Consider the following 13,077-nt stretch of genomic DNA (forward strand, 5'->3'; position numbering starts at 1 on the left):
CAGGCGAATCCCTGACTCCAAAACGCACTCAGCTCCTCTATCTGCTTGCTGTTGCTGTTCTCATTATCCTGGTTATTATCCTGCTGGGAGTAATTATGGCAAAACGAAAGCGCAAGCATGGCTCCCTCTGGCTGCCTGAAGGTTTCACCCTTCGTCGAGACTCTAGCAACCACAAACGTCGTGAGCCCGTGGGACAGGATGCTGTGGGGCTGAAGTAAGTGGATTTACCAACAAGCCATAATCCACACTAGTATACAGGAATGAAGAGAAAAGCATGTCTTACCGAATCGTGATGTTAAATTCTAACCCTAGCCATTAATCTCACTCATCCAGTGACTGTGAAGCCACTGTTAGGGTGTCAGTGTCTGGATGCATCTTTTCTGTTCGTATATGTTATCACTGTGCTGGCAGCTTCTGTGTTGGGGCATACTTTTCTTGGAAACTCTTGTTCAGTGTGAAGGGAAAAATTGAATGCTTGCATGTAAAATTTTGCCCATCCTTTCTGGGTCAAGGCCCCCTTTCTGGGTCAAGTGAGAGCATAGCTTTGGGAGGAGGCCAGGGTGGAAAAAGTGTTAACCTCCACTCTTGTTGATGCCGTAATCTCTACTCTTATTTTTCCCCCTTTATAATTCTGTCAAAGAAATCTCTCTGTGCAAGTTTCGGAGGCCAACCTGATTGGTTCTGGGACAAGTGAACACTGGGTGGATGACGAAGGACCCCAAGCAAAGAAAGCCAAGGTAAACTGGCCTTGGGACAGCCACCATTGTTAGCTACCATCTAGTCACAGTCCACATTTCTCTTCTGTGGTTCTAGAGTGCCCTGAATGGGAGGAAAGAGTGATAGTTTTTATATTACCCAAGCAATGGTTAGCCCAGGTTCCCATGAATAGCACGGAACCTTAGGGCATTGATGACCTTGGGTTAATTATGTATGTTTTTCAAGAATTCTTAAAAGTAGTGAAACAAATGTGCCTCTTTCCTCAAGTACCCTGCTAGTGTTATTTGAGTCAGGACTGGTATCTGGGTCAATCTCTGTAATTAAGCAGTGAGAAAAGTCAGTGGCTACTGATGTCAGAGGCTACACATCTGAACCTAGCCGACTAAAATTGTGTGGAGCGAGAGCTACATTGGGCTAAAGCTGATGTGGGGAAGAAGACCTTTGTGCGACAGGAGCCAGCAGAGAATGATGGTGCAAAAGTCTGCTCCTTAGTAGTTGGCAAGTTACTTTCCTCTTCGAATTTAATTTTTCTTATGTGTAAAAAGGATAATAAAAACTTCTTTGGGAGTTGTACTAGGATTAAATACAGTGGTATAATGTCGCCTACCTATTTCAGGTCACATACTAAGAATTCAGTAGAGTATAGTTGCTTTTAAATTGTATAGTCATCATTATTCATGAATCTTCCCTGAGTGCTTGCTTTGACTGGATTCTATCTTAAGTCCAGGGAGGCAGCTTTGAACAAGGTTTCTTCTTTTCAAGAACTTTCTAGTGTGCTGGTAAAGGCTATCACATAGTACCATGTAAGTGCTTAGCACATAGTCAGTTAGCAGAGGAAAGCAGAATACACTTTTTAGGACCAATAAGAGGAATTAAAGTCTATAATTTCTTTTTTGTAGAGTGGATAGCAGTTAGAGAATTGGGGTGGGCGAAATCATTGTACACTGAGGGAAAACATAGGCAGAGGCCCAGAAACAAGAGTATGATGTTTTAGAGATTTAAAGATAGCATATTAGGGGGTCAAGCCTAGACTTTGGGATGGGGAGGTGGGGAGAACTACCCAGATGATTGAAAAGAGGTAAATGGGAGCCACATCTTGAGAGTAGGGAGCTAAGGTGATTGATGAAATTGAGGGGCAGAACAGGAAGAAAGAGAAAACTAGCTGGAGGTTAAAGGAGGTGGCAGGAGACTGTGGCCCTTCTCTCTGTCTGCAGCCTCTGGTAGTGGTCAGATCAACAGGGAATATTATTTCCCCTTTCAGGCTGAAGATGAGGCTTTGCTCTCAGAAGAAGATGACTCCATCGATCGACGCCCATGGACACAGCAGCATCTTGAAGCTGCGGACATCCGCCGGACACCGTCATTGGCTCTCACTCCTCCTCAGGCGGAGCAGGAGGTGGATGTGCTGGATGTGAATGTCCGGGGCCCAGGTCAGTACTGCCAGCCTTCTACTTTCACCAGGAGTTGCTTGTCTTTATTCTACCTGGGTGGCCCTATGTTCGCCCCACCTGGCCGTGTGCTGTCTGCCCCACCTGGCAGTATGCTGTCTTTCTACATCAGTTTGAGGAAATGTATATGTGAGGAATTATAGGCATACAAAAATTATGAAATAAGAAGAAAGGGAAGGATTTCACATTGTTTCGTGTGCAACATACTGAGAAAAAGGCTCATTGAATGGGTCAGATTTTCTTGGATAGAAAAACATTATCTCAAAACAGAGCGTAGAAAATTGGTTTAGTTATGTCCTGTGCATATAGTTCTCTTAGTATTGGGTATTTAAAAATGTTGTACTTGAGAGAAAAGCTTATTCACCTTTGAGAAGAGGCCCAGCTCAGAAAGACTCACTTACCCATTATTCTTTTATAGAAATGATATAATCAGAGGAGAGGTAGGTGACAAATGGAAGCTAATCAGTTACAAGAAGGAGCACAAGAAACTTCCTTAAACATATCTTCACTCAAATAGAAGTGTTTCAACAATAGGGTTAGTTTCCTTCTCCTCCTTGAATACTTCCTGGAATTTTCCTTTCCTGCAGATGGGTGCACTCCGTTGATGTTGGCTTCTCTCCGAGGAGGCAGCTCAGATATGAGTGATGAAGATGAAGATGGAGAGGACTCTTCTGCCAACATCATCACAGACTTGGTCTACCAGGGTGCCAGCCTCCAGGCACAGACAGACCGGACTGGTGAGATGGCTCTGCACCTGGCAGCCCGCTACTCAAGGGCTGATGCTGCCAAGCGCCTCCTGGATGCAGGTGCAGATGCCAATGCTCAGGACAACATGGGCCGCTGCCCTCTGCATGCTGCAGTAGCCGCTGATGCCCAAGGTGTCTTCCAGGTAGAGGAATGAGAAGTGTTGATTTGAACAATACAGATTTCTCATGGATCTATGTTTTATCTGTATTCTGGCCCTTAATATTTCACTGAATTTATTCAATAATTTTTTGAGAGATTAGTCATGCTTGCTCGGTAGGAAAGAAGAAAAAGCTGACATACTAAAAACAACCAGATGATAGAGCCAATAGCAAATGCCACAGTCTTCAGATTCTTAGCAATATTTTCATATACAAAAATGTCTCTCAAATGCACAGATTGAATGGGAGCAATATTTTTACCAAAGCCCTTGCCTCATATTAACTTTTCCCAATAGATCTATCTGACCTGACTAATTGGGCTCCAAGCTGCTTATTGGCCATTTTGTTGACATGAGTTGATGGTGTATACTGTGATGCCCTTTTATTTTAGCCTTATGATGAAATTGAAAGCATTGTAAATCACATTAGGCTGCTACACTTCAAAATTGCGATATTCCTCTGTGATGCTGTGCTTTCCTTAAAAGTAGAAATACATTGCTTTATGTGGGCAATTAGGTTTGGACCCATCTCTTGGTTCATTCATTCATTCATTCATTCATTTATTCACCATTTATTGATTGGCTATGATAAAATATTGGGCACAAAGATAAGATTTTCCTGCCCTTCAGGAACTTACAGTGTACCCTCAGTGCTAATGCTTTTGTTTCCTCTCTTAGTTTCATTATTTTGCTCTGTCCGGGTAACTCTTTTCTGAACTTCTCCTTTTCTAGATTCTGATCCGTAACCGAGTAACTGATCTGGATGCCAGAATGAATGATGGCACTACACCCCTGATCCTGGCTGCCCGCCTGGCTGTGGAGGGAATGGTGGCAGAACTGATCAACTGCCAAGCAGATGTGAATGCAGTGGATGACCATGGTAAGGACAAGAGGGGGAGGGATTTGAATTCTTATCTGCAAAGCACACCTATGTAGGAAAATTGTTGCATGGTCCTTAAAGAACTGTTTCAGATCCAAATGCATTGGAGAGTCACTCATTCTTTCATTCATACATTCATTCACTCTCCCTTCAAATGTTGAGCTCAGAGAACTGAGCCAGTGGGGAATCCCTAGATTTAGAATGTGTTCTTTTACTGTCTGTCTGCTTACAGAAATGGCTTTTCCTTGCAGGAAAATCTGCTCTTCACTGGGCAGCTGCTGTAAATAATGTGGAGGCTACTCTTCTGCTGTTAAAGAATGGAGCCAACCGGGACATGCAGGACAACAAGGTATGGGCTGTGAGCTTAGAGCTTGAGTATGCTCTTGGCAGGGCCTCACATACAAGGCCCTTTCTTTTTGCCTCTGTAGCTTCTCCTGTGATCAGTACAGATAGATTTAGAAGCAGGGTGGGCAGGAACTGGGTCAGGACAACCTGATGGAGCTGGATATTGAGCTTATTCCACAGTGTGTCAGAACTCACTCTCACCAAGCTGTCCTGCAGACAAGTCAGTGTGACTCACCTATCTTCTCTCTTCTCTGATGTTTCCTCTTCTATGATGATGTCTTCTGTTATACTTGCTTCCTTTTCTCTTGTTTGTTTTCTTTCATTTTTTGTTCTTGGCTCTTGTTTTGTTTTTCTGTCCTTGAATGTCATGATGGTTTCTTAGCTGGTTTTCTCCCTCTGAATTTCTGTCATGTTCCCCTTCCCTAATTCATCTTCTCTCATTTATTTCCAGTTTCTAGTTCCCTATTTTAGTTCATCCTTGCACATTTTGCCTCTTCTCTCTTTTATTCTTCCTCCTATTTTTCCCAGTTCTATGCACAGTTTAGTTTCTTCTCCTTTCTTATTTCTCACCGCTTTTCCTCTTAGAACTTTAGACAGATAAGCTTAGTATTCTAAAGCAGTTTCTGGCTCAGAGTCTTGGTTTATTTCACAAATTCCTGAGGGGGCAAAGTTGGTCCAAAAAAGTATATAACTTTTTATACAATCCACAGATGTATATACAGTATACAGTGGGACATGCAGTATTTCTGTGGTATTAAAATTTCATGGGGGAGGCCCTTAGCAAAATGTGTGTAAGGGAGCTGATAGAAGATTGACACATTGGTGTATTCTTAAAAGTGGTACTAAAATATGATGCACTGTGGGTCTTTTCTGTAGGAGGAGACTCCTCTGTTTCTTGCTGCCCGGGAGGGGAGCTATGAAGCAGCCAAGATCCTGTTAGACCATTTTGCCAATCGGGACATCACAGACCACATGGATCGTCTTCCCCGGGATGTGGCTCGCGATCGCATGCACCATGACATAGTGCGCCTCCTGGATGAGTACAATGTGACGCCGAGCCCCCCAGGCACTGTGCTGACCTCTGCTCTCTCACCTGTCATCTGTGGACCCACCAGGTCGTTCCTCAGTCTGAAGCACACCCCAATGGGCAAGAAGCCTAGACGACCCAATGCCAAGAGTACCATGCCTACCAGTCTTCCTAATCTTGCCAAGGAGGCTAAGGATGCCAAGGGTAGTAGAAGGAAGAAGTCTCTAAGTGAGAAGGTCCAACTGTGTGAGAGCTCAGTGACTTTATCCCCTGTTGATTCTCTTGAATCTCCTCACACATACGTGTCTGACACCACATCCTCTCCAATGATCACATCCCCTGGAATGCTACAGGCCTCACCCAACCCTATGTTGGCCGCTGCTGCCCCGCCGGCCCCAGTCCATGCACAGCATTCACTATCTTTCTCTAATCTTCATGACATGCAGCCTTTGGCTCCTGGGGCTAGCACTGTGCTTCCTTCTGTGAGCCAGCTACTGTCCCACCACCACATTGTTCCCCCAGGCAGCAGCGGCGCAGGAAGCTTGAGTAGGCTACATCCAGTCACAGTCCCAGCAGATTGGATGAACCGCATGGAGATGAGTGACACCCAGTACAATGAAATGTTCAGCATGGTCCTGACTCCTACTGAGGGTACCCACCCTGGCATAGCTCCCCAGAGCAGGCCACCTGAAGGGAAGCACATCACCACCCCACGGGAGCCCTTGCCCCCTATTGTGACTTTCCAGCTCATCCCCAAAGGAAGCATTGCCCAGCCAGCAGGGGCTTCCCAGCCTCAGTCTACGTGCCCTCCAGCCATTGCAGGCCCCCTGCCCACTATGTACCAGATTCCTGAGATGGCCCGTTTGCCTGGTGTGGCTTTCCCCACTGCCATGATGCCCCAGCAGGACGGGCAGGTAGCTCAGACCATTCTCCCAGCCTATCATCCATTCCAAGCCTCTGTGGGCAAGTACCCCACGCCCCCTTCCCAGCATAGTTATGCTTCCTCAACTGCTGCTGAGCGAACACCCAATCACAGTGGTCACCTTCAAGGCGAGCATCCTTACTTGACACCGTCCCCAGATTCTCCTGACCAGTGGTCGAGCTCATCACCTCACTCTGCTTCTGATTGGTCAGATGTAACCACCAGCCCTACTCCTGGGGGTGCTGGAGGAGGTCAGCGAGGACCTGGGACACACATGTCTGAGCCAACACACAGCAACATGCAGGTTTACGCGTGAGTCTGCATCCAGTGTAAAAAAGTAACTGCCTTTTGTAAATGCTGCTGTGAAACAAATGAAGGTCATCCGGAAGAGAAATGAAGAAATCTCTGTAACCAGCTTTTGAAGTCAAGAAAAAGAAGATGCTCCTAAGTTTCAGATAATGCACAAGAAACAGTTAATCAGCTTTACTGAGTATCTGCAGGGTTTTAGGGGGAGGACATGGCTCCTTCTAATCTCTTGCCCATCCAGCCAAGTTCACAGACACGCAAGATAGATACAAGCCTTGGGGCCATGTTTACTGTCTTGTTTGGAGAATAAGATGGATGCCTTTTTAGCCCAGACATTTTTGCAGTTTGGACTACATTTTAAGCCCTGAGGGCTTCTGTATATCCATGAGAAGATTCTACACTAGAGTTAATTGGGGATTGTGCCCTGGAATTCTGCCCGAGTTGACCTCTCACATCTTCTCAGCCTTGGAATTCTTTTGACTGCATTTGGTGTTTTCCTTTGTGCACCTCTCAATGGTTGGACACCCACCACCAGCCTATGGTGGGACAAGACCTTTGTTCTTTTAAGCATCTTCAGCCTTACTTTCCTCTCCTATTTTCTTCACATCCTTAGGAGCCTCCCATGGTTTACCTTGGATTTGATTCTTAGTGTAAACCCTCAAATATGTTTCTGTAGAAAATGGACATGTTGCACTCTACACATATCATTCCTAGGAGAAAGAGCAAATATTTTTCTTTGGATCAGTATCTGGAGCAGGAGATCCCTTCAAGAGGCTGCATGTTAATTCTATTTCCTGCATTCAAGACTTCATATAAAGCTTACCAGAAGGAAAGATACATGCCAATTGTTTGTTTATTTGTTTGTTTTTTTGGCTTGATCTGTGTAAAGTTTTATTCTTTGTTGCCTGGATACTATGATCTTTTTAAACCAGAAAAGGAGAAGAGTTAGATGTTGGAATTACCAAGAGATAAACTAACTCATGCAAGAAGCAGTTACTATCCATAGTTCCCCCTTGTGCCAAGCATTCCATGACTGCCACTGTGAAACACATTTGTCCTGGATCTCCGAACTCTAGGCCTGCTTTCCTCACTCATCCTTATGAAGTTAGTCATAGCTGTTGAGCCTTTCTGTACATCTCCACAGAAGAAAAAGTCTCAAACAACATATCCTTGCCATGTAGGATTGAACCTTCTTTGGCTCAAGAAACCCAGTGACAGCCATCTTCCTTTTGATCATAGTTTCTACTTCCTGATTTTCTTCCAGAGCAGAAACCTATTTACAGCTTCCCTCTGCACTGTGATCTGAGTTACTGGTGTACCCAGTAAGTTCTGAATGAAGACATGGATTTTCTATTTCCAGAAAATGGAAAATTGGACTTCTGTAGGGTGCACTATGAGGCAGCCTTTAGTAGTTTTTGCTACTCTTCTTTTTCATCTGAAACAGTAAAGACATTCCTCTTTTCGCAACTAACATTGAAACTTAACAGGGACTTTTTCCTTTCCCAGAGGCTCGTGGATGATAATGGATTAAAGACTTGCTTGTCACTGTCTCCTTTACATTCAGATTACGATTGCACCTTACCCGAATCTGTTCTCTTGACAGTTTCCTCAGCTCTGTCAAGAACAGAAACATTTTAGTTAACTGTGGGAACAGGAAAATAGTGTTCTTCCTCTTCTCCTTGAGTCAATTAATAATTGGTCCTATGGCTATGTTGTCATTTCCATCGGTACTGTTATGCCCATGACATCTGGAAATTAGTTTTGTCAGGGCATTTTGTATACATTATTAGTAGATGTATTGCCTGTCTTATTTTGGTTCAATGATGATCTTCATTCCTACAATGTGTGTGTGTGTACACCAGTGCTTCCCACCTGTCTGTCTGTGTGCACACCCATGGGAGCCATGTCTTGGCATGGTAGTCTACAAAGAGTTCTCTTCAGTCTCTTTCAACTTCATTGAACAGCAAAAACTAGTTCTGCTCTGATGTACGCAGATTGTTTACTCATTCTGTTTTATTCTCTGCGTGGCGCCCCTGTTACAGTGTGTAAACACAGTCATTCTAAATGATAACTCTTTACCCTGGAGTCCCTTTACAACTCCCAGATGGGGAGAAGCCCATGAACAACTCTGGAAGATGCTGCATCGCCCCTTGCTTCCTTTCTGTGCCAGCGCCACTGCCTGAAAAGATCAGCATGCGCTTCAAACACTGAATCTTTTATACCCCCCCCCCACACACACACACAGTGTGGGACTAAACAGCATATTTTTCCTTCTTGGGATACTTTTATTTGACTTATTTGGGTTTGGGGCAGTGGAGTGTGAAAAAGCTGCCATTACAGACAGCTGACTCCAGTGATAAGGAAGATGACACTGCCTCTTAAAAGTATTTTGCCAATCTCTTAGATCTAAAGCACCATGGAGTTGTGTAGTATCTAATAAAAGGGAAGGGAAGATAGAGAATCACTTTCTCATTTGGGTTCTTAATTGGATACTAAGTTTTTGTGGGTTGTATCTTTTATGCCATGCATAGATCTTTCCATTTTTTTAAAAAATAAATTCTTCCTTTCTTTGAATCCTCTTTGCCTACCTTTAAGGATAGGTATTTGTTCGTTTGTTCATTTGTTTTAAGCATCATTTTCTGATTTACATGAAGGTGGGGGAGGGAGAGGTTTGAGGGAGAGACAGACTGAGCGTTAAAGATTTTAACGTAAGCAGCTGTGACACTCAAGCCTATTTTATCATTTTATTGTTAAAATATGTCAGTTTGTAATTTCTGCATAGAAAAGAACCAAAGGTGTATTGTTTTATTGGCATGTGGTTTGGGGACTTGGGCCTTAACCAATACATTGAATGTATGATGACTTTAGGAGGACACATTTGTGGCCTGAGGCCCTCACCAGTAACTTTTTGGTACTATGGCAACTTCCTAGTGTACATTTCTCTTAAAGTGATACTATATCTGTTTGTATGAGAAACCTAGTAATCAATAAAATGACTGCATATTCCTGACTAAGGAAAGTGCACACTTTGTTTTTACTTTCCAAAATTTCATTCTAAAAGTAGTTAAGATGAAATTTATATAAAAGCATTTTTATCACAAAATAAAAAGGTTACATGTCAAGCTCAGTATTACTGCATTTTTTTTTCTTTCCAATTCTGTATTCCTGACCTTACAGTGTTTACTTCATGATGTTGTAATTTGATGACAGAAAAATAATTTTCATTCTGGAACCTATTACTAGATTTCTCCTTTCCTTGTGTAGTCAGATAATAAAAAAATGCTTCTGAGGAAAAAGTTTCCCATCAAGTCAGAACATCATAATGTTGAGCTTCTCTTCCCTCCTGTGCACTCATTGTGGCTAGTGACCAGCTGCTGGTGCCTTGCAGTGGAAAAGCAAGAACTGAGCATTGCGATACAGGTAATAATGATGTCACCTGAACCATTGGTTTGTAATGTTTTACCTCAAAGTTTGAGTAGAATGGGATACATAGTACTATAAAATAGTATTTCACATATAAATTTACTTCCAAGTTCACGTTTATATTTTTAAATGTACTGTAAAGTCAACCAGTGAGATAGTTGGACATGAATATTTGGTGTTGATGATATGTATGATACTAGCAGTCTCATACCAACTTTAGCATCTAGTTTATTTCCATATTCTGCTGCTTTACAGGAACTTCTGAATAACACATGAATAATTATAAGTGGTAATAGTGTCTGTTTAAATGACTTGGTTCGGAGTCTTGGGATATGCTTCAGTGAAGCAGTTGAAGGAGCTTCATTGCCCAAGTATGTCAACATGGTAACGTACTGGTTCTTCTCGGTGTTATAATTTTATATGAATTATATTTGAATCTTTACATGAGTCTTATAATTGTGCAAGAGGATGAATTTGAGGGCTAAGAAATGACCATCCCAGCAGGCTGGCCTTCTCAGAGCTAGAGTTCCTTCGAGAATGAAAACTTGCTTCACAGAAAACTGCTTCAGTGGATCTGGGCTGAAGGCTACTGGTCCACTGGCCACACCCTCTCCCTACAATTTCAGTCCCTACACCCTCACCTGAAATTCTGCAGGGAGCCTGGATACAGCTGGCACAATAGGCTTGGATACCTGGCCACCACCACGCCACCTCCCTCCATCATGCAGCTAAACAACCTTATACCCCAAAGGTTAGGGGTAGGCGGCTGCTCTTTCTGAGCATGATGAGCAGAACAGCTTTCCTTAATAGCTGTGCGCTGTCAAGGATATGGCCCACAGAGGAGCTATTAGCCTGTTACTGCCTTTGCCACTAAGTTTTCCAGCCATCAGATGTATGTGAGGGTGCAGGTGTGTGTAGGGTTGTGAATGTATCTGAAACAGAAAACAGCTTTTCCTCCCCAAATGCTAAGTGTAGGCACAATCACTTAAAGATACCTCAAAGAGGGCTTATTCATTACAGGTTTAATTGCAGAGATGTGTGAGGTGTAGGGGAGCCACAAGGGGAATAAAGAAAACCCTGCTAGCATCAAGGAGGCTATTACCACTCCTACGTCCACAGGGGCCATGGTGGGGAGAAATGATGGATCTAGAAGGACAGTCCCATAGTGCAGGGTTCCTCAAGAAAGGCGCTGACTTCTGTCAATATGTGCTGTGACCCCCCAGGTCTTTTGGAGGAAGGTGAGGAACAAGTACCCTGTCCCATTTCCCACACCACCTCTACCCTTGGAGGTGAGTCCAAGTGGAAGGTTAGAAATATGGCAGTCCTGGGGCTGGGAACTTGGTGGGGAAGGGAGGAGACTAGATCTGAAGGTGCAAGCACGTCATTGTTTCAGATTCTTTTCCTCCTGTTTCTGAGAAACTTCTGCTGGCAGTCTGTCACTGATGTCTTAAGGCAAGGAAAAAAAGGAATTGGGTATTGATTCCTGACTTCACTTTTCCTGACCTAGTAGTAGATTTCTCTACCCCTGTGGCTTTTGAGTGCCCAAAGGAGACAATCGGCAGTCATAGGGTGGACAAATATGTTGCCTTCAAATGAATCTGTATAAATGAAAAAGAGCAATATACAACAACAGAAAGAATTGTCATAGATACAATATTGACCAAAATGGCCAGACACCGAGGAATGCCTTTTACACAACTCCACTGTGTAAGTTTAGAGAAAACAAACCATTGGGAAAAAGACAATCTAAACTGTGAGTACCTTTTTGGAAGAGAGGTCTTGCCAAGTGCAAGAAGAATCTGGAACCTGAAAAATGTCTTGATTTTTGTAATAATTGCATGGGTTTATGGATATGTAAAACTACATGTAAATTTTAACTTTGACTTACATGTTTTAATTAATGTAAGTCATGCTTCAGTAAAACATATCTACATTAATCTACAGAAACACAAATACCTAATACTGGAAATTTTAAAATGTTAGTATGTCATCATTTTTGTTTGAGATATTTATTGAGGTAGTGCTTGCAGGGTAACACTCTTATATTTCTCTCTGGTTCTGATATAGGGGAAAGAAACTCCCAGCCAGCTAGATACCTGATCAGAGTTCATGTTCTCTAAAAATCAAAGAATGAATTTGAGGAACAACAGAGGTTAAGAGCTGAATATAGAGTTTCACCATACAAGATGGAAGGAGTTCAACAATGGTTCTTATACTGCATATTGTTGTTTTCAGATCAGTCATTCTCATTACCAGATTCAAGTGTGCAAAATTGGTCAAGGAAAAAAAAATTTTTAAGCATAGACTTTTCTTCTCAATAAACCACAGACATCAGCAATACACCTATCCCAGCTATCCTTGTATATACATGTAAATTTTGTTTTTCATTTAAAAAAAAAGAAAAAAAACCCAAAATAACAAAAACAAATACATAAACAAAACAGCATAGAGAACAATAAAAATGATACAGAATTTCAAAACATGGTGATAGGCTATTAACAATGGTTGTTATATAATGTCATTTTCAAAATGGTTGCACATATAACCAGATAGAGGTTTGCAAGACTGAACAAACAATTACACATTAACAGTTCCTTTCAATAAACCAACAGGTATTAGTAGTACAGCATCATTTCCAATTTTTTTTATTATTATTACTTGATCAATTTTACATTCTTATGTCTGGTGGACTGAGCAACTTTGTTGAAGATAACAGTATATAATGTAGCAACCGTTGTTAATTCCTATCATTTGTTTTGAGCTCATATATCGTTTTCGTTGCTTTTGTCTTACTTTGATTTTGTCTTCATTGTTGTTAGTTTTTTTAATTTTTAAAGTAAAAAAAAAGGAAAAAAAGATGAGCAGAATGTATTTATTGATGGGAAGAAAGCTTCTGTCCCAGACAGAGACAGGAGGGGACCCGACTGAGTTGCCAAGGAGCCTGACCCTGCCTTTCTTAGCGATTTTATAGAGCAAAACCACTAGGTGAGGCAGGTCTAAGGTGGGGAAAAATGGGAAATTGCAAGGTAGGCAAGAGGTGGGACAAAATTATGGTCAACGGATAAGATTACAAGTATAATTGCTCAGGTAAAATTGATCAAATGG

The 13,077-nt window shown here is 42.4% G+C and overlaps 1 protein-coding gene across 3 annotated transcripts in view; it reads left to right on the forward strand.

Moving 5' to 3' along the window:
* Nucleotides 1–9,671, forward strand: part of Notch2 (notch 2) — a 151,929-nt gene extending 142,258 nt beyond the window's left edge. For all 3 annotated transcript variants that reach the window (XM_013509350.1, XM_005413481.2, XM_013509349.1), the window contains 7 exons: nucleotides 4–214; nucleotides 641–737; nucleotides 1,979–2,147; nucleotides 2,753–3,054; nucleotides 3,802–3,949; nucleotides 4,201–4,298; nucleotides 5,171–9,671. In XM_013509350.1, the coding sequence (XP_013364804.1) occupies nucleotides 4–214; nucleotides 641–737; nucleotides 1,979–2,147; nucleotides 2,753–3,054; nucleotides 3,802–3,949; nucleotides 4,201–4,298; nucleotides 5,171–6,559 (2,414 nt within the window). In that variant the 3' untranslated portion in view covers nucleotides 6,560–9,671. The remainder of the gene's footprint in view (nucleotides 1–3; nucleotides 215–640; nucleotides 738–1,978; nucleotides 2,148–2,752; nucleotides 3,055–3,801; nucleotides 3,950–4,200; nucleotides 4,299–5,170) is intronic.
* Nucleotides 9,672–13,077: the final 3,406 nt, after the last annotated feature.

Source organism: Chinchilla lanigera, unplaced genomic scaffold, assembly GCF_000276665.1.
Source record: "Chinchilla lanigera isolate Chin_1 unplaced genomic scaffold, ChiLan1.0 scaffold00167, whole genome shotgun sequence".
In the NCBI taxonomy this organism is placed as follows: domain Eukaryota; kingdom Metazoa; phylum Chordata; class Mammalia; order Rodentia; family Chinchillidae; genus Chinchilla; species Chinchilla lanigera.